This window comes from Castanea sativa, chromosome 11, assembly GCF_040712315.1.
Source record: "Castanea sativa cultivar Marrone di Chiusa Pesio chromosome 11, ASM4071231v1".
Lineage (NCBI taxonomy): Eukaryota > Viridiplantae > Streptophyta > Magnoliopsida > Fagales > Fagaceae > Castanea > Castanea sativa.
Window position 1 is genome coordinate 62,003,267 of NC_134023.1, and position 20,223 is coordinate 62,023,489.

At 32.8% G+C, this 20,223-nt stretch overlaps 3 protein-coding genes and 1 long non-coding RNA gene across 4 annotated transcripts; all 4 read left to right on the forward strand.

Moving 5' to 3' along the window:
• The first annotated feature begins 2,403 nt into the window (after window positions 1-2,403).
• Window positions 2,404-5,944, forward strand: LOC142617810 (protein FAR1-RELATED SEQUENCE 5-like). The gene is made up of 2 exons (XM_075790770.1): window positions 2,404-2,778; window positions 3,706-5,944. Exon 2 carries the CDS (start codon window positions 3,709-3,711, stop codon window positions 4,819-4,821), a length of 1,113 nt encoding a protein of 370 aa, XP_075646885.1. The 5' UTR covers window positions 2,404-2,778; window positions 3,706-3,708; the 3' UTR covers window positions 4,822-5,944.
• LOC142616879 (protein FAR1-RELATED SEQUENCE 5-like) lies at window positions 4,885-6,042 on the forward strand. Its single transcript, XM_075789635.1, has 3 exons — window positions 4,885-5,331; window positions 5,420-5,935; window positions 6,031-6,042. The coding sequence occupies exons 1-3, from the start codon at window positions 4,885-4,887 to the stop codon at window positions 6,040-6,042; spliced, it is 975 nt and encodes a 324-aa protein (XP_075645750.1).
• An 83-nt stretch (window positions 6,043-6,125) lies between these two features.
• LOC142617811 (uncharacterized) lies at window positions 6,126-6,658 on the forward strand. The gene is made up of 2 exons (XR_012841055.1): window positions 6,126-6,238; window positions 6,349-6,658. It is a non-coding gene; the product is annotated as an uncharacterized LOC142617811 (long non-coding RNA).
• Window positions 6,659-10,301: 3,643 nt separating this feature from the next.
• On the forward strand, window positions 10,302-13,781 carry LOC142614639 (protein trichome birefringence-like 38). The gene is made up of 5 exons (XM_075787198.1): window positions 10,302-10,588; window positions 11,693-11,864; window positions 12,270-12,445; window positions 12,553-12,711; window positions 13,490-13,781. The coding sequence occupies exons 1-5, from the start codon at window positions 10,302-10,304 to the stop codon at window positions 13,779-13,781; spliced, it is 1,086 nt and encodes a 361-aa protein (XP_075643313.1).
• The last annotated feature ends 6,442 nt before the right edge of the window (window positions 13,782-20,223 follow it).

The following is a 20,223-nucleotide window of genomic DNA, read 5'->3' on the forward strand; positions in this document are numbered from 1 at the left end:
ACTCAAACTTAATCTAAGTGTATATGTGTGTGAAGCTTCCTTCTAGAGACTTAAACCCTGACCCTTACCCCTTACACTCTACAAACACTTATACTTGTGGAGTAACTAAAGGTTTAACTTAGTAATATACCAATATGTTGCAATAGATTTAATTGGTCAAAGCAAATTTAAAAAAAAAATGGTCAAAGCAATAAAAGGAATATTTATTGCCAACCATTCATCTGATTTTTAATTGACAGTTACCCTTTACTATATACATACATATATAGACCAAAGGGTAATATTCTAAGATGACCAAGTTTTATTTTGATATAAATATAGCAAGAGTCAAAAACATAATGTGCTCAATTTTTCCCCCATGACCCTTGCGCTCTGCAACTAATTTCCACAACATTTGTTTGGTCATTTTTCACTTCTATTAAGAATGTATGTGTTTTTCATACACTATAATTCTAGGTAAAATAAAGTACTATTGACAGAGCTTCTGATCTTACAAGTTGTGTAGGCTTACAAAGACAATGAGGAAGCTAGAGAAGAAACTGAATCTGCTGAAAAGAATTAATCAGCTAAAAAGACTGTCGCTTAGCTTGTAATTATTTTCGTGTATAATGAAACAAGTAGTTTTGTTAGTTTTAGTTAGCACATGATGAACATGTGACTACTTAAATGTACAGCTTTAACAGTTACTTAGGATCAGTTGTTAGTTAAGTTAGTTTGTATTTTCCCACTTCTAGTAATTGTATATAAACCTCTTTGTAACATCAAATTATTCTCGTTCAACCAAATTCATACCCAAATCTGTTAAGTAGGGGTGTGTGCGGGTCGGATTGGGCAGGTAAACACCAATATTTCTATCTAATCTGCCACTAGCGGGTTGGAAAAATTCCAATCCACTACCAACCCACCAAAGTTTAAATCCGGTGGATTCGTTACAAATATTGGTGGTTTCAACACGGCGGGTTGAGCGGGTTGGCATTAACAACATTAAAAAAAAATTTATCACAAACTACAATTTTTTATTGAATAATCTCAAAATATAACTAATACCAAAAAAAAAAAAAAAAAAAACTAAAGAAACTAAAGGTAGATTTTATTGAATAATCTCAATTCTAACATAAACATAGGGTCAATGAAAAAGAGATATATCATCTCTAGCAAAAGTAGGCTCTGCCTTACAACTTAGGAAATTAAAAATAGTAGGCCATGCCTTACAACTTAGGAAAATTAAATCAACAAACTCAAAGTTTTAATATTGCCAAAGTCACATCAAGGATTAAAAAAAAATTAGACAGACAAAGAATTAGACGAACTGTATTCTTATGTAATATATAACATATTTAACTTGAATATACAATGAACCTGCTTGCCAGAATGACTTTACTTGTAATTTTATATCACATTTTATAATATATAAACAGATCAAATGACATAAACCGAAGTAAAAAAGACAAAATATTTAGACAGTAGAAGACAATAACGTAATTACGTACTTTTGTGATTGTCGGTGAAGAATTGAAATGATAAGAAATAGGCTACAAAAAGGTTAAAGAATAAAGGGGAAGGGAAAGACAATGGCTGAAGGTGAAAGCCAAAAGTGAAAGGTGAGAAGAAAAAGTGAGACCTAGAGCCACAAAGTGTATACTGTTCATATGACTGAAGTAAATGGGATGGGTAGTAGGTAGAGGTGTTTAGAGTTTCAATGTTGACTTTTTAGATTTTGTTTAAGGAATTTTTTGAAGGCTAATTCTGTTTAGGGAATTGATTATTGATTAGTTGTAAAAAATTATTAAGTGAATTGATTAACTTTAAATACTTAACAATATGAACTAATAATTTTTTTTTTATATATGCACACATGGCTACCTGGTTGTTTGATTGATACCATACTAAACTTACAGCCTATTAATTAACGAATTTGACAAATCAGCTACTATGTTTGCAATTCCGAAATAAATGTTGTTTGGATATATATAGAAAAGAGAGTCAATTTACCTGGTTTGTGAATTTGATGACATATATAAAACTAGTCAACCTTACTGTTTGTTTAGAGTTTCAATGTTTACTTTATAGATTTTGTTTAAGGAATTTTTTGAAGGCTAATTCTGTTTAGAGAATTGATTATTGATTAGTTATAAAAATTTATTAGATGAATTGATTAACTTTAAATACTCAACGATATGAACTACTATTTTTTATATGGGCAAAACTTAGATACAGTACCTCAGGTACAGTACCTCAGGTACCCCTTTTAAAATTAAAACACCTGGACACTCACTTAACCATCAAACTGCCGTTACTTTCTCCGTTTATTTGTTTTTTTTTTCTCTTTTTTTTCCCCTGTTTCAGACCCACCACGAAAACTGAAAACCCCAAAACCCCAAGCTCCCACCGTTCTCTCTCTCCCTCTCTGTTCTTCTGTTTCTCTGTTCCAAGCTCCCACCGTTCTCTCTCTCCCTCTCTGTTCTTCTGTTTCTTTCTCCGTTTATTTGTTTTTTTTCTCTTTTTTTTCCCCTGTTTTAGACCCACCACGAAAACTCTTGAACTCCAGCCACCTCTTTTTTTTTTCCCCTGTTTCAGACCCAAGCACTCTGACTCTTGAACTCCAGCCAAACGCTCTTTGCTCCTACCATTCTTTCTCTCCCTCTCTGTTCTTCTCTTTCTCTCTTTCTTTCCTTCTCTCTCACTCAGATTAGATGAAATAGACGAATCCAACTCTCTGAACTCTCTATCTCGCTCTGTTTTCGCAGCTTAGTTGGCTAGCACTAAGAAAATTCGTTGGTATGTATTGACTGAATCTCATTATAGATTTTCAATTCTAGTTGCTGGGTTTGTGTTATTTTGAGGTTTGGTAGAGTTTTTCTTTGTTGATTATGATCTATGTATCAATTTTTGTTATTGGGTCTGTGTTATTATTGCTTTGATTTGTTTTGATTTGGGTTTTCAATTATAGTTGCTTAGTTTGAGTTATTTTGAGGTTTGGAAGAGTTTTCCTTTGGCTATTTCTGATGAAGGTTCTAATTTTGGTTAATGAGTTTCTCTTAGTATTGCTTTGGTTAATTTTAATTTGGGGTTTCAATTATAGTTTCTGGGTAAGATCAACCTTAAACAATTTACATCAACCAGAATTTTTTTATATATATAGTGAGGTAAGCCAGAGGAACATAGCTTTAGCAATATTGCCACACTTTGGTCCAAACATGAAAAAACTGTTAATGTAAAATTCATTCAAGATTCCAAATTGATATTCTGTATCAACTAACGAAAGGAATATAGTATATATATAAGCTGCAAAGGAGGGGCTAACTAATAAGTTAATTTATGGGAACAAACAGAGAGCCGAGGATAAATTAAATGGTTCTTTTATGATTCTTTTAAGGTTCTTGACTGTTGACTTATTTGCTTCAGCTATTAAAGTATAAAATTATTTGAGTAAATTGAATGCCACATTGTTTTACTAAGCCAAGCTAAGAACTAGCTCAAAAATATTACAAAAACATATTAATCATACAATGAGGGAAAAAAAAAAGGGGGGGAAGAAAAGGTTGTGGTGCTTTAAAAAAATTTTAACCAAAATCTGGTGAAAAGTTGTGTAACCCTTTATTAGTATTGTCCCACACCAATGGTTGTTGTGTTTAGTACTCAATTTACAGAGTGGTTAATTTTAGAATATGTGGAACCTAATAAGTTGTGTTTGTTAATTTACAGGTTATGGAGAAAGATGGGAAGAGCAACCTTGAAGAAGTTGTGTCTATTGATTCAGAGGAAGATACAACTCCAAGAATTGGAGAAAATGAAGACACTAAAGAAGATATAACTCCAAAAATCGGAATGGAGTTTGATTCAGAGGATGAGGCATATCTATATTATAATATATATGCTGGATATGTTGGATTCAGTGTTCGTAGAGATTGGCTAAACAGAAGTAAGACAGATAAAACAACTATCATATCCCGCAAGTTTTGTTGTTTTAAAGCTGGTTACAAGAAGGAAGTTGCATATGATGGAAAGAAATCTAGAATGGAATTAAGATGTGGTTGCGAAGCCCAAATGGTTATCAATCGTCAAAAAAGTGGTAAATATCGTATTACCCTTTTTGAAGCAAAACACAATCATGAAGTTGTAACTCCACGAAGTAAACACAAATTGCCATCACAAAGGAAGATATCAGCTGCCCAAGCAGCAGAAGCTGAATTAGCAAATCGCTCTGGGATTAGGCAAAAATTAGTTTTTGAGTTCATGAGTAAACAAGTTGGAGGTAGGGAAAATCTTGGTTTTACTCTTAAAGATATCAGTAATCATTTACAATCTAAACGAATGAGGGAAATGAAAGAGGGAGAAGCATTTACCCTTATTCATTATTTTGAGATGAGAAAGTCTGAAAATGCTTCATTTTTCTATGAGATACAGTTGGATGTTGATGATCAAATAACTAATATATTTTGGGCAGATCCTAAAATGGTTGTGGATTATGATTTATTTGGTGATGTAGTTTGTTTTGATACTACGTATCGAACCAATAAAAACCATCGTCCATTGGCACCTATAATTGGAGTGAATCATCATAGACAAACTGTGGTCTTTGGTGCTGCATTGTTGTATGATGAAACAGCTGAAACTTTTTCGTGGTTATTTCAAACCCTCTTAAAAGCAATGTGTGGAAAGAAGCCGGTTACAATTTTTACTGATCAAGATCCAGCAATGGCTAAAGCAATTGCAGAAGTGTTACCAGAATCTCATCATCATTTATGCCGATGGCATATATATCAAAATGCTCTCAAAAAACTCAACAGGTATTTTCAAAGTTCAAATTCATTTGCTTAATAATTTAAAAGTTGTATGTGTGATCATGAGTATGAGGATGATTTTTTTCAAGCATGGGAATCAATGTTAGATAAACATGGTCTTCAAGAAAATAGCTGGTTGAAATTCATTTTTGAAGTTAGAGAAAAATGGGCGATGGTATATGGTAGAAATCATTTTTGTGCAAATATAACGACCACACAATTGAGTGAAAGCTTCAATAGTCGCTTGAGACATTATCTAAAGTCAACCAACAATGTGCTGGAATTTTTTAGTCATTTTGACAGGTTACTTGAAGACCTACGCCACAATGAGTTGGATTCCAATTATGACATGAGCCAACGTTTGCCAGTTTTGAAAGTGGAAGTGCTTTTATTGAAGAACTCAAGGGATGTTTACACACCCAAAATCTTTAATTTCTTTCAAGAAGAGTATAAGAAGTCTTTGGACATGGTTGTTAATACATGCTATGATATTGCACCATTGTTTGAGTACAAGGTTTGCATGTATGGGCATACTCGAGAACATAAGGTTATCTTCAATTCTACGGACCAAACAGTTGTTTGCAGTTGTAAGAAATTTGAGTTTCTTTGGGTTTTTATGTAGTCATGCATTAAAGGTGTTAGATATTCAAAATATAAAACTACTTCCTTCTCGATACATTTTGAAGCGATGGACTAAGCAAGCGAGAGTTGGATGTGTACTAGATACCTATGGTTGCATTGTGAAAGAAGATCCTAAGTTGGATATAACAAATCGATACAAAGATTTGTGTCGTAATGCAGTAAACATTGCAAGTAAGGCTGCTGAAACTGAAGAAGCATCTATGTTTTTAGCTAAGAAGATGGTTGAATTAAATCTTGATGTGGAAAGGATTTTGAAAAAAAAACCAGATTTACCTTCCAATAAAATTGGGATGGATCCTTCTCATAATGAACATGTAGATGTTGCATCTGTCATAACAGCTTATAAAGCAACTGGGATTAAGAAAAAAATAGGTGCATCTCGTGTTAAAGGTCGGCCTAAAAGTTTTATTGAAAAAGGATCAAGGAAAAGGAGGCATCCTTGTGGAGAAACTCCTGTGACAAGTACTACTGTCAACATCCTAGCTTCTTTATCGGTTGACTATACACAAGTAACACATGTAATTTTCTTGCATATATATTTTGTTTTAGACCTTTAAATGTTATTTTCATTCTTAGATGTGTCTTATATTTTGTTTTATTGAAGGAAAGAATCTAAGTGGTGCTTATTTTTTTGGAAGTTACTCTTATTTTGTTTCTGCTTAGTTCTTATTCTATTTCAATTTTACTTGGAAATGGTAGGCATCAAGCATTGGGTTTGATTATTCTGCAAGGGATGTCGGTACTAGTAGTCATTAGATTCCGTGGATGTGTACTTAGTGTGGTGGTAGTATCTACAGCTTACCATTAACAAGGTATTTTATGCATATCTAAATTTTTTAGTATATATGAAAATTTCAAGAATTAGGCTATAGACTATCTAATGATGTGATTAATAAATAATGAGTTTTTTTTTTTTTGGCAGACCATTGTGTTCTATAGCATGGGCAAGGAGTTTAGCGTGCAAGAAGTTTAGTGTGACTTTGGATGAATCAATCATTTTTTGGAATGGGCAAAGAGTTTTGTGTGGCAGACCACTGTGTTCTGTAACATGTGATCAATAATTTGTTTACTAATTGCTACAAGTGACATTACTTTGTTTTGGTGTCGTGTATCAGTTTATTTACTGATGCGTGTTTTGGGTACTTTTATTGTGATAACTCATCAGGTGTAACTTCTTTAGTATTGGATACTTTTTCTGGTCCAGATTCACTACTGGCCTTTTGATTATTTGAACTATTTTTGCCTTACTTTATTTATTACAATCATCTCAAACTTGAACTGTTTTTGCCCATGCTTCAAGCACTACCATATTTCTGCACTCTGCACTGGTTTCTGCACTCTGCACTGGATTTCTAAACTGCTGGATTTCTGCACTCTGGACTGGTTTCTCTGCACTACGTACTGCTGGATTTCTGCACTAGATAGCTGCTGCCTGCAGCTTGTGGGCTGCTGTTTTCTTAATGCAATTGCATCATTGAATAGGCTTGCTTGTGTATCTGATGGTGAAAGTCGTAATAAATACATGTGTACATAATATTACATTTTGCATCATTCATTTCTTTTGAGCTAAATATTGCCACTTGTTGTACGTGTACAATTTTTTTTGTGTGGATTATTTAATTAGTGTACTTGAAAATCTTAGGGTCTTCTTGGTTTTGGATGAGGGCTGTACTTATTGGATCATAATTGAATGTAGCCAATTGCTTTACTAGTTATATGCCTTGCCTTCAAGATCATATCTCCACTTCATGCAAGACCTGCTTGGAAAAATAGTACCTACTTTCTCAGCTTAACATGTCCAGTCAATACTAAACTAACAATATCATGCAAGACCAAACTAACAATATCATGCAAGACCTGGTGGACTCTTTTTATAAAAGATGAGGCAACCTGTGGTGAACATAGAGCCAAAACTCACAATAAATTCAAATGAAATGGCATAAATGCCCCACTTATAACTCAAAAAAAAAGAAAAAAAGTTTTGATAATAAAATGAAGTAAACAATGTTTTATTATTGTGAACTCACATTACAAATATCACATGACATATTGCAAAAGGGAGTACACTACAGTAAAATCAGAATTCACTAAATAAATACAATGCTTATTGTGCAATTTTTAAATAACCTGCAATTGTACAAAATAATTTGGATGTATTCAACATCTTAAGTCCTACTGCCTATTCAATCTAACAGGTCTTTTTGCCGTTGGAAATGGTTGAGCTGCAAATCACTTTATGTCTCAAGAAGCTTGAAATGGTTGAGCTGCAAATCACTTTATGTCTCCATGTTGTATAAATCTTTCATCCAAACAATGCATATATTTTGGATATTGTAATTGTTTCTTTCAGTTCTCCTACTGGGCTTAACACTGATGCATCTTGATAGTAAGATATTCTTTCTAATCAGTGAGGAGATATAACGAGATCAGTCCGATTAATGAACTCGATCAACTCATTTTGGTGAATGAGAATAGATTTTCTGGGCAGGCTTTAATAGACCAGGAATGAATGGTCAATCCTTGAGATGCATCCCTCATAACTCTTGAAGTGGCAAACTTTGCCAATCTGTCTGCCAATGCACAAGTCAGAATCAAGGCAAAATGAGAAATATTAGCAAAAATAGTCAAAAGATGGTAAAATTTCATTTCTAAATAATCAAGGATATGTTTATTTACTGATGCTTGTTCTGCTACTACAATGTGAAACTAAGGATATGTAACTCTTCCCAATAAGCTTTAATACAATAACTCAAGCCCAAAAGCGCTTAGATTACTGCCCTAGTCAATCTAAAAGGTCATGGGTTTAATCATTAAGAACATTTTGTATGATACCAAAGTTGTGGTTATAAATAAAGTTTCTAGATATAACCAACATACCAAGGATTCAAAGAGCAAATGATCCATTGTCACAAATTTATTTTCAAGTTAACAGTCTTTGTTCCCCTCAACAAAAAAAAAAAAAGAAAAAAAAAAGAAAAAGAAAAAAGTTAACAGTCTTCAAGGTGAGAATAGGTGGAGCAACCTTAATATAATCTAAAGCACCACCCTACCAACCAAATTCAAGTCAATGGAAGGAAAACACAGTGGTCCCAGGACATTTGATTCAAAAATCAAAAGAACACATATTGGTGATGATGGTTGAAGATGGAAAGCATGGTGTAAATGAGCATATAAACATTGATCTCCTCAGCAAACTGACAGTTTTGTGTTGGATAGCGTTGGAGGTTGACACAGTCTGATTATACAATGACATGTGAAGAATTCATATGACCGTGGGAACACACAGCCTAACTACTAAATTTTACCTCAACTAAAGTTAATTTAAACCCATATTAGATTCTCTCTCAAAGCATGGTGTCTTTCTAAATTCTAAGAATAACCTATAAAATCAAGGCGTAATGTACCTTCCAATACTCAACTTTATAGGGGTCAATTTCATTTTGTTCCTCACAAAATTGTTTAAGGTTGCTCTTACCCAGAAACTATAATTGAAACCCCAAATTAAAATTAACCAAAGCAATACTAAGAGAAACCCATTAGCCAAAATTGAAACCTTCATCAGAATTAGCCAAAGGAAAACTCTTCCAAACCTCAAAATAACTCAAACTCAGCAACTATAATTGAAAACCCAAATCAAAACAAACCAAAGCAATAACACAGACCCAATAACAAAAATTGATACCCAGATCATAATCAACAATGAAAAACTCTACCAAACCGCAAAATAACACAAACCCAGCAACTAGAATTGAAAATCTATAATGAGATTTAGCCAATACATACCATAGTGCCAGCCAACCAATCTGCGAAAATTGAGCGAGATAGAGAATTCAGAGCTGGATTCTTCTATTTCATCTAATTCTAACTGAGAGCGAAGGAAAGAAACAGAAGAACAGAGAGGGAGAGAGAGAACAGTGGGAGCTTGGAAGAAAGAAACAGAAGAACAGAGAGGGAGAGAGAGAACGGTGGGAGCTTGGGGTTTTGGGGTTTTCAGTTTTCGTGGTGGGTCTGAAACAGGGGGAAAAAAAGAGAAAAAAAAAAACAAATAAACGGAGAAAGAAACAGAAGAACAGAGAGGGAGAGAGAGAACGGTGGGAGCTTGGGGTTTTGGGGTTTTCAGTTTTCGTGGTGGGTCTGAAACAGGGGAAAAAAAAGAGAAAAAAAAAACAAATAAACGGAGAAAGTAACGGCAGTTTGATGGTTAAGTGAGTGTCCAGATGTTTTAATTTTAAAAGGGGTACCTGAGGTACTGTACCTAAGGTACTGTATCTAAGTTTTGCCCTTTTTATATATATGCACACATGGCTACCTGGTTGTTTGATTTGATACCATATTAAACGAGTAATTCTTAAGTACTCCCAGAGTACGGAGAATGGTGCTCCCTCCTCTCACACTCATAGTGGGGTCCGCTCATTAAATTCATAGTGGGGTCTACCATGAATGTGAGAGGAAGGAGCACCATTTCACTATACTCTAGGACTACCTAAGAATTTTCCATATTAAACTAGACAGCCTATTAATTAACGAATTTGACAAATCAGCTACTATGTTTGCAATTCCGAAATAAATGTTGTTTGGATATATATAGAAAAGAGAGTCAATCTACCTGGTTTGTGAAATTGATGACATATATAAAACTAGTCAACCTGACTCTCTTTTCTATATATATCCAAACAACATTTATTTCGGAATTGCAAACATAGTAGCTGATTTGTCAAATTCGTTAATTAATAGGCTGTCTAGTTTAATATGGTATCAAATCAAACAACCAAGTAGCCATGTGTGCATATATAGGTTGTCTAGTTTTTTTCTGTGTGTTTGCATATATAGATTCTAATCTCTCTCTCTTTTTCACTTCCTCAGCCAAAACAAAACATGGGTTTTGTAACTCAAAGATTGTGTTCCATCTTCGTGATCTTCTTTCTGATTCTTTTAACAAACTCAAGACAATATCATAGCAGCCATTTGAAGTTGGGGAAACAATCACAAGTAAAAAGTTGTAATGTTTATGAAGGGACTTGGGTGTTTGACAATTCATACCCCCTATATAACTCTTCAGCCTGCCCTCACATCCGCAAGGAATTTGATTGCCATTATTATGGTCGACCTGATAGTCTCTACCTCAAATATAGATGGCAGCCCAAAGAATGTGACATACCCAGGCACTGTTTCTCTCTGTGCAGTGTTTGTTTTAGCTTGCTTTAAATTTTCTCTGCTGATTTGTCAATGCCTTATTGGAGTAGTGACATTACGGTTGCATCTGGCATTGGCTGAAAAAGCTGTTCCCAAACAAACGTGTCTTTCATGAAGAAAATAAGTTCATATCTGGGGCTTTCTTTTTAATGGGTTATGGGAAAAAGGAATTTAGGATTTTAAGGAAAAAGTTCTTACAACTAGGGTCAAGTTATCGCATGTCCTTAGGACAGTTTATTAAACCATAATAAAAAAGTATTGACACCGCTTTCATAGTTGTAGCATATTCAAGAAAAGAACTCCAGTGGATGGAACTGGAACACATGGAAAGGCGTTCTAGATATGAATATACACAATCCTTCAGGCATACACATATCCAATGTTTCAGATCTTTTTGACTATTTCCTTAATTTGTCCCCTCAATTCTTATTGGTTTGTGGTTGTTATATATATCTTCATCTTTACTGGAATAGGATTCTTTTAGTATCAACTTAATTTCTTATACTCTCTGAAATACTACTAACATGCACTTAATATTAATAAATAAATAAATAAATAAAGAGGACTAATAAGGACAAGAAAAAAAAATATTAAAGTGAAGAAATAAAATAAAAAGTCCTTAAAATATTACAGGATTTGAATCTATGAAATTATTTTGAACAAACTTTTACACAATGAAGACATTATTACGTTGGAAATCTTCTTTTTATATGAAAAACCAATGAAAGGACATTACTACCTTTAGTTCAAAAAGGTTTCCTTAAAACACACATGGCTAATTATCCTTGAAAATATTTATTTGTACTTGTAGAAAAAATTAATTAGCTTTCCTAACGTATAGGACATCATCATCATCATTCTTCTTCTTCTTCTTCTTCTTTTGTTTTTGTTTTTACCTAGGCTTTGTAAGACGAACATCCTAAGCACATAATTTAGTTTGTCTCATAAATAATTCTTTGTGAAAAGAACAGTCTAATTAGTTTCTTACTTTTCATTTTTTTTTTTTGGGTTTATGCTTGTTGTTGAGTGTTACTAATAATAGAACCATGTTTCCTATTGGGAAAACATTGCAGATTTGATGGTCAAGATTTCTTACAGAGATTAAAGGGGAAGAAAATTATGTTTATTGGGGACTCCGTTACTCTCAACCAGAGGGAATCACTAGTATGTTTGCTTCATGCTGCTGTGCCTGATTCCAAAATCATAGAGGAGAGAAATTCCTTTTATTCTAATACAACCTTCGAGGTAAATGAACTAGCTAGAAAAATTAATTTTCACGGTCTTCTCTTTTGCTCATAAAGTTAATAATTAGGTTTCATATATTATTTGATTGTTGGTATCCCCGAATGTTAAGATTAGCATGGTAAAAAGGTTGTCCTCAATGCATAAAACTCCCACTTCTTCAAAGTCTGAGAGTGAGAAGCATGATAATTGGTAGGTTGTTTTACCCCTCATTTTTTCAAAGAGATTGACTAGTAATGTTTCAATAGAATATACAAAAACTTATTATTGATTTCCGATCCATAAGAAGTAAGAAATGATCAGAAATTTTAAGTTAGGTACTTGAATGCTTTATTGTATATTATAAATTGAAAGCTTTCCATTGATTTTGAGCAATAAAATGCCTAAGAATTGGACTGAATTGCGCAGGACTATGGAGTTTCAATTCTACTATTTAAATCTAACTACTTAGTGGACATCGAAGAAGAAAAAATTGGTCGAGTGTTAAAGCTCGATTCAATGAAAAATGGCAACATATGGAAAGATATGGACGTTCTGGTTTTCAACACTTGGCTTTGGTGGGACCGTACTGGACCTTCGAAACGGTATGAGTTTTATAAAATCATTCATTTTTGTTTCAATTTGATGTGAAAAACAAGAAGCAGAATGTGAGTTTAAAATATGCTTGTGATTGCCTGATTATTGATTGTAGTTGGGATTATATTGAAGATGGTGGCAAGGTTCTCAAGGACATGGATCGTATGGATGCTTTTCGCAAGGGTTTGACAACCTGGGCCAGGTGGGTTGATACAGATGTGGATCCAGGAAAAACTAAAGTCCTTTATAGAGGAATTTCTCCCACCCATTACAAGTAAGTTACTTTCCTTTCTCTAAAGAATAAAGTTTGGTTATAAATTAGTTTGTAAACAATTGTTACAAACTATTACTAAAATTTAACATAGTTATATATTTTGAAAATTTAATTATTTGATTACATGTTCTTTATGCTCTTAATGTGCCTGTCAAATTTTGTTCACATTAGAGGTTATTTGCTGTTCAATCATAAACTTATTTTTTATGTATATTTAAGACTATAAAAACTTGAAATTTAAATATTTGATTAATAACATAACTTTTAATATTTAATTTTCTTGAAATTTTGCAAATAAAGCATATAATATGAAAATGTAATCTAATGGTAGATTTTTCAAAATTCACATCCAAAAAAAAAAAAAAAAGGCCTAAAAGTTTATGTAAGTTCTATTTTGATTCTTTAATTAAAAGTTTGAACTTGGTTCCTAAAATTTTGGAACAGGAACAATTTCATCTCTTTGTTTACAGGATCGGTTTGATATTGGTTCTTGAAATATGTTGATAGTTCAATTTTGGTCCCTTGGTTGGTTTGATTTGGTCCCTCGAAAATGGGTTGCTTCAGTATCCTGTTGACCACATAAATAGAAAAACTGAGTGACCAAATTATTCTATTTTCAAAATTTTAAGCACTAAATCAGAATATTTTATATTTGAGGGATCATAATTGGACCTACACCAAACTCTAAGGAATAAAAGTGATTAATCCAATTTTGAAAACTTACATTGCATTAGCAAATCATATTTTGATGATTGTATGTTTCTTGTGCAAATATTAGTGTCACTGGTTGGGAGAGGCCAGGAGTGATAAACTGCGGAAAGGAGACAACACCCATAAACGGGTCAACTTACCCAACTGGTTTGCCAAAGGAAGAATATGTAGTGAAGGATGTCTTAAGTACAATTAAGAAACCTGTTCATTTGTTAGACATTACCACTCTCTCACAACTAAGAAAAGATGCACATCCTACTGCTTATAATATATTCAAGGGCATGGATTGCACTCATTGGTGTGTTGCAGGGCTTCCAGACACTTGGAATCAACTTTTGTATATAGCTCTCACTAATTGAAGGATTGTTAGATCTACAAAAATAATAAAAAAAGTGTAGCCATGTAAGCTAGAAAGTCATGTAGTCTCCAATAAAAAGATATATTTGTAGTTGAATCAGATAGAAAAATGTGTACATGGTACAATTGTTAATATGAAGGAAAAAAAAAATCACAAAGCTAAATGGAAAGGTACCTATTGACATGATTCATGAACATATGAAATTTCTTTATTTTAAAATCCCTATTACGACACTTTTGTTAAGCAGAGGGATGCATGCTATACTCGCACCATTTTTCTTCCTTGTGAGTAAGTTGAATGCCACTTACACATGCAAAAGCATAACTGGAAAGGCCATTTGAAGAGAAGCTGACTTGTGAGAACTTAAATAGAGGGGCTGAGGGAGGGAAAACAATATTGAATATTTAATTTAAGTTCCATGTCCTCAAATAGTTACCCCTTAATGTTGATATTTTACAGTATAGTGAAAGACAAAATGTTGTAACAACAAGAGATGGTAATTGGGCAGGACAGGGTTGAGTTAGGAGACTTAGGAGTGCCTTGTCCCAACGCCCCTTCTTTGGAGCTAGGAAAATATGTGCATGGTAGGGAGTGGGGCAAGTCGGAGGTAGGACGGTGTAGAGAGGTTTAGGGAGGGTCAAGGACTAGAAAAGTTTTTCCATCCTTTGTGACCATCATGAAAGGTTAGTATAACAAGGCCATTTGAATAGCTCGCAATTGAATGTATACGGAGCAATTTGATGTATTGGTGACCAAACAACTATTGAGGATATATATTTTTTAAAGGAAAAAACACAATTTTAGTTCTTATATTTTGGGGTCATAGTTAATTTCATCATTACATTTTAGTAACAATCAATTTTGTCCATGTTATTTTCAATTTATAGTCAACTTGGTTCCTACCGTCAACTCACTAACGAAAAATGCTTACGTGGCTAACGGTGTGCATATATAGTTGGCACACTTCATGCCTACGTGGCTTATAAAATATTATTAAAAAATGACATGTAAGCAATTAAACTGAAAAAAAAAAATCAAAAACGAAAAAAAAAAAATTCTGAATTAAAAAGATAGAAAAGCAAAAAAGAACCATTATTGCTCACCAAACAACTATTTAGGATATATATATATATATATATATATATATATATATATTGATATATATATATTTTAAAATATTTAAGCATGCATTAGAAGTGGTAAACCACATTTTATTGTACTTTGACACACATATGTACCCCTCGTAATAACCATATAGGATGGCAAATGTATCAATATGATCCTTCTAACTCATTTTGTAAGTAGTAATAATAAAATAAATGACAAAATACTATTTTGGTCTCTAAATTTTGAGAAAAATTTGTTTTTCATTCCTAAAATTTAAAATGTTTTCTTCCATCCTTGAACTATTAAAAAGATCATTTTTTTTTTAATCTCTAAACTATTGAAAATTTGTTACTTTTTGTCTTTAAACTATACCAAAAGTTTGTTTTGTAGGGAATAATCATGAAATTCTCAAATCTGTGAGATGTAAAATAGAGAGAAAATATGCGCCAAAAGAAAACAATCACACAAGACAATATTTACGTGTTTTTCTTGATTACAATCACAAAAGTTTGTTATGTGTTTCATTAAAATATAATTTTTTTTTTATTTTTTTAATCATACAATACAAGATGCTGCAATAAAATTTTTCTCTAACTCAAAAAAACACACACCAAAACCCTAATCTCCAAAAAATAGTTTTTTCTATCCTACACACAAGATTAACAATGGGCTAAAAAAGGGCCAAAATTTTTTCTCTAGCGAGGCTCAAGCCTTTGCTCCATTGGCTAAGTCTCAGAGAAAACCTCATTATAGACTGTAGCACTTTTATATCAGGTCAGGTCATAATCTAGATCAAATACAGCTAGACTCCACAAAACCTAACATGTGTTTCGTGCCTAAATTGTTAAAAAAAGTTTTTTTTAATCCATATTTTTGTCTCTAAATTATTAAAAAGACTATTTACAATAGACACGACAACATGCATTTTTGATGCTGTAAAAGGTTGATGAAAATGTGGTAGTTTAACAATGTTGAAGTAGATCGAAGTGTGGAACTAAGAGCATTTGCATTTTTTCCAAAAATTTGGTTGCCCCTTTTTGTCTCAAATACTGGTCCCTAAAGATGTGATACTGGTCCCTAAAGATGTGATAGTCTTCCAAAATTTCTATTTTTCCATTTGTTGGAATACTACGGTTTTGCTAAATAAGTTCTCTTCAATTTGTTATTTCCTTCACCAAACAGCTCACTCTTTCTATAGTACAAAAAAGAATAGAAGCGAAGAAGATTCAAATGAAAGATAACCAAAAAAAAAAAGAAAAAAGAGTAGTTTATGATTTTCTAGAAAAATTTTGTTAGAAATTTGTTGAGTTCTTTGTGAATGTCCCAATTATCATTTTGTAAAGCTAGTTAAAGAGACTCCATTTTATGTGATTTTATTTTGTTTAGCCATCTTTGCACTCATGTGCCCTTACCTTTGACCTAGAGACTCCAATGGCAAGTTTTATCGTAATGGTGTGTTTGGATACCGCTTATCGTTGAAAACAGAAAACAAAAAACACTGTAGTAAAATAATTTTTAAATGTATGAGTAGTGCCGTGAGACCCAGTTTTAAAGTTGTTTTTGTTGAAAAAAGTAATTTGTGGGTCCCATGAATAGTGCACGGGATCTACTAAAATGCAGACACCAGACGCCAGTGAGTGTTTCATTGCAATCCAAACACTCAAAAGGGGTCCGTTTGAGATTATTATTTTGCTGAAACTGAAAATTTTTTGTTAAAAGTACTGTAGATAAAGGTAAAAGTTAGCTGAAATAGTACAGTGAGACCCATGAAAAGTACCAAAAATGCAGTGAGACCCATGAATAATAGCAAAAATAAGATGAATAGTAAATAAGTTGGCAAAAATAATCCATATTAAACGCATATTAAGAGAACTTCCTGCCATAACAATTATGAAGAAAATTAAAGAAGGGTTCTTACATGAACAATTTAAAAAGACAGTTCTTGAGAACACAAGGTGATATTTACTATTTTAAAAATTAAAATAAACAAACCTGCAAAATCAATTACTGAAATAAGTAAATCACTTTTGAAACTCAATGCATATGTAGCAGAAAGGCCCAAAATTGATTCAATAACGTGAATCCATATGGAATACACAGTGACCCAAGAAAGCTTCTCATCCCAAGTACACAGTACTTACTCTCAATCACACCAAAAGGCCCAGAATTGATTCAATTAACGTAAACTATAACCAGTGCCCACTATGGCATTTCATCCGATAGGTAGAATGCACAAACTTATAAATCATACCAATATCAATAAATTCAATGCCTTTGCCACTAGAACCAAATACCCACAGCAAACCCAGCAATAAAAAGAAAAAAGTTTAAATTTTGATGCAACAAAATTCAAATATAAGTATAAATATGCATACAAATTGGGGCTTTGTATTAGATTGCGCTGCTTCTGTCTAAACTGATTACATAGTTTTAGTTGAAAAGATTTTAGGGAAAATTGCTTTTTTTTTTTTAAATTTATTTATTTAGAATTATTTTGTGGTAGTTGGATTTTTTTTCTTCTTATTTTTGGCTCATACATAAAGTTACAAAATTTTCCACATCATCACATTGTCTAAAAAATCTCTACCAAGTGAAAGCAATCTTAACTAGTATTAACTACAACTTAAGCATCCAATTGAATATCACAAATTGTGCCAACAGATTTACAATCATAAAATTTACATAAATATTTTATAATTACACATGCAATACATATATATGTTGCGAAAAGTTTCACAAAAATATTACCAAAACAAAGCACATTAAATTGAGAGCAATGGGTAGTGTTGGACGAAGCAACAATGGTTACGTGGGAGAGGAGTAAGAGCATTCAAATCAACTTATACAAAAAATTTTGTATGTCTATTTCGGTATAAAAACCTATTTTTTCTATTTTATATATTCACTTTTTAAAATACTGCACATTATATTATCTATTTTATATTATATTTCATCAAAATAAAAAAAAAATTATTTTTTAATTTTTTTTGTTGGAATATTTTAATAAAATTTACAATGAGTAAACATTTCCATACGTTGGAGTCTTTAAAACTATCCTTTGATTACTTTTTTTATTAAACCTTTTCCCCTGCCAAATGTTTTTCCTGAGGTTTAACTTAGTAATATACGAATCTGTTACCTACAAATTACAATAGATTTAATTGGTGTTTCTCAAAAAAAAAAAAAAAAAAAAAAACAATAGATTTAATTGGTCAAAGCAGATTAAAAAAAAAAAAAGGGTCAAACCAATAAAAGGAAAATTTATTGCCAACCATTTATATGATTTTTAATTGGTATGTACCCTTTATAGACCAATGGGTAATATTCTGAGATGGCCAAGTTTTTATTTTAATATAAATATAGCAAGAGTCAAAAACGTAATGCAGTCAATTTTTCCCCCCTTGACCCTTTCACTCGTCAACTAATTTCCAAAACCTTTTTGATATAATATTGAAATTCTATTCTAGCTTAATTTAAGTTTATATGTGTGAAGCTCCTTTTCAGAGACTTGAATCTTGACCATTTCCCCCCACACCTTACAAGCACTTATACTTGTGGAGTGACTCTCTTATCAAGAGCGTGCTGTGGTAATTTCCAAAACCTTTGTTTGATCATTTTTCACTTCTTTTGAGTATATATGTGCTTTTCATACACTATATTTCTAGGTAAAATAAAGTATGTGCTATTGATAGAGTTGTAGAGAGGGAAAATTTCTGACCTATCACAAGTTCACACATCATACTACCAAGTTCACAAAGTACGGCCAATTACAAAGCGCCACGTACTACAACTAGGTTCTGCTATCACTATCCAAAAGCCAAAAGAAATTCCCCAACTGCCATTAAATAAAAACATAAAAAGTATACAAAATGCCAATCACACATTGGCGCGTGTAAGCAATGACGTAAACAGTCCGACACGTGTAAGCAATAACATAAGCAGTCCAATTGGGTGTTGACATGTGTCACCTTGAAAATCAAGACATTTTGGCCAATCAAAAGATGTCATGTGTCTTGGAGAAAAATTCTTAAAGTTCCTACAATCAAACCGTGACACATGTCACCAATCAGACTTTGTCACATATCACTCACCCACTCCCAAACTCCTATAAATAGAAGCCTTCCTAAGGAATTTCTACACACCAAGACATTCAAAGCACAAGCTGCATCAAAGAAGATTCAGTAGCACTCAGAAGTACAAAAGCTCTGTAGGATTCAAGCCTCAAAGCTTTCAAGAATTTCAACCTTAAAATCGAGGAACATTAGAAGCAGAACCATCCAAATTACCTTCCTAGATCTTAAAGTTTGTTGGAATTGAGCTCAAAAGCCTCCAGAAACTTCAAGAAACTATAAATCAATGAAGTTCTACGAATTCAAGCATCAAAAGTCCCGAAGAACTTCTACCACAAAACCTTCAAAGACGAAGAACACGTGAAGAACAGAAAGAACAAAGAATTTCTATCAAGCTCACAGCTAGAGATTCATTGTAATTTTGTTTCAAGGGTCTTCGATCCATCCTTCAGCCAAATTGAAGGATATTTGGTGTTCGAGTCGAAATCATATTATTACAATTCCAATCAATAAGTCTTTTAAGGAGATCAAATCAGAGGATTACTATTTTGTAATTTCAGGGAATTGTATCACATATTCATCAATACAAATTCGCATTTGTGAAACTATTTTGCTTGTTTGATTTATTTTAAACTAAAAATTTAGTCGTCCACAAATGCGAATTTGTATTAATGAATATGTGGTATAATTCTATGAAATTACAAAAGAGTGATCCTTTGATTCAATTTCCTTGAAAGACTTATTAATTGGAATTATAATAATGTGATTTCGACTCGAACACCAAATATCCTTCAATTTGGCTAAAGGATGAATCGAAGACCTTTGAAATAGAATTACAATGAATCTCTGGCTATGAGTTTGTTAGAAATTCTTTGTTCTTCATGTTCTTTGTATGTTCTTCATGTTCTTCGCGTGTTTTTTGTCTTCAAAGGTTTTGTGGTGGAAGTTCTTTGGGGCTTTTGAGGCTTGAATCCGTAGAGTTTCACTAATTTATAGTTTCTTGAAGTTTCTAGAGGCTTTTGAGCTTAATTCCAACAAACTTTAAGATCTAGGAAGGTAGTTTGGATGGTTCTGCTTTGAATGTTCTTCGATTTTGAAGTTGAGGCTTGACTGTAGAGCTTCTGTACTTCTGAGTGCTTCTGAATCTTCTTTGTGCTGCTTGTACTCTGGATGTCTTGGTGTGTAGAAATGCCTTAAGAAGACTTCTATTTATAGGAGTTTGGGAGTGGATGAGTGACACGTGGTGAAGTTTGATTGGTGACATGT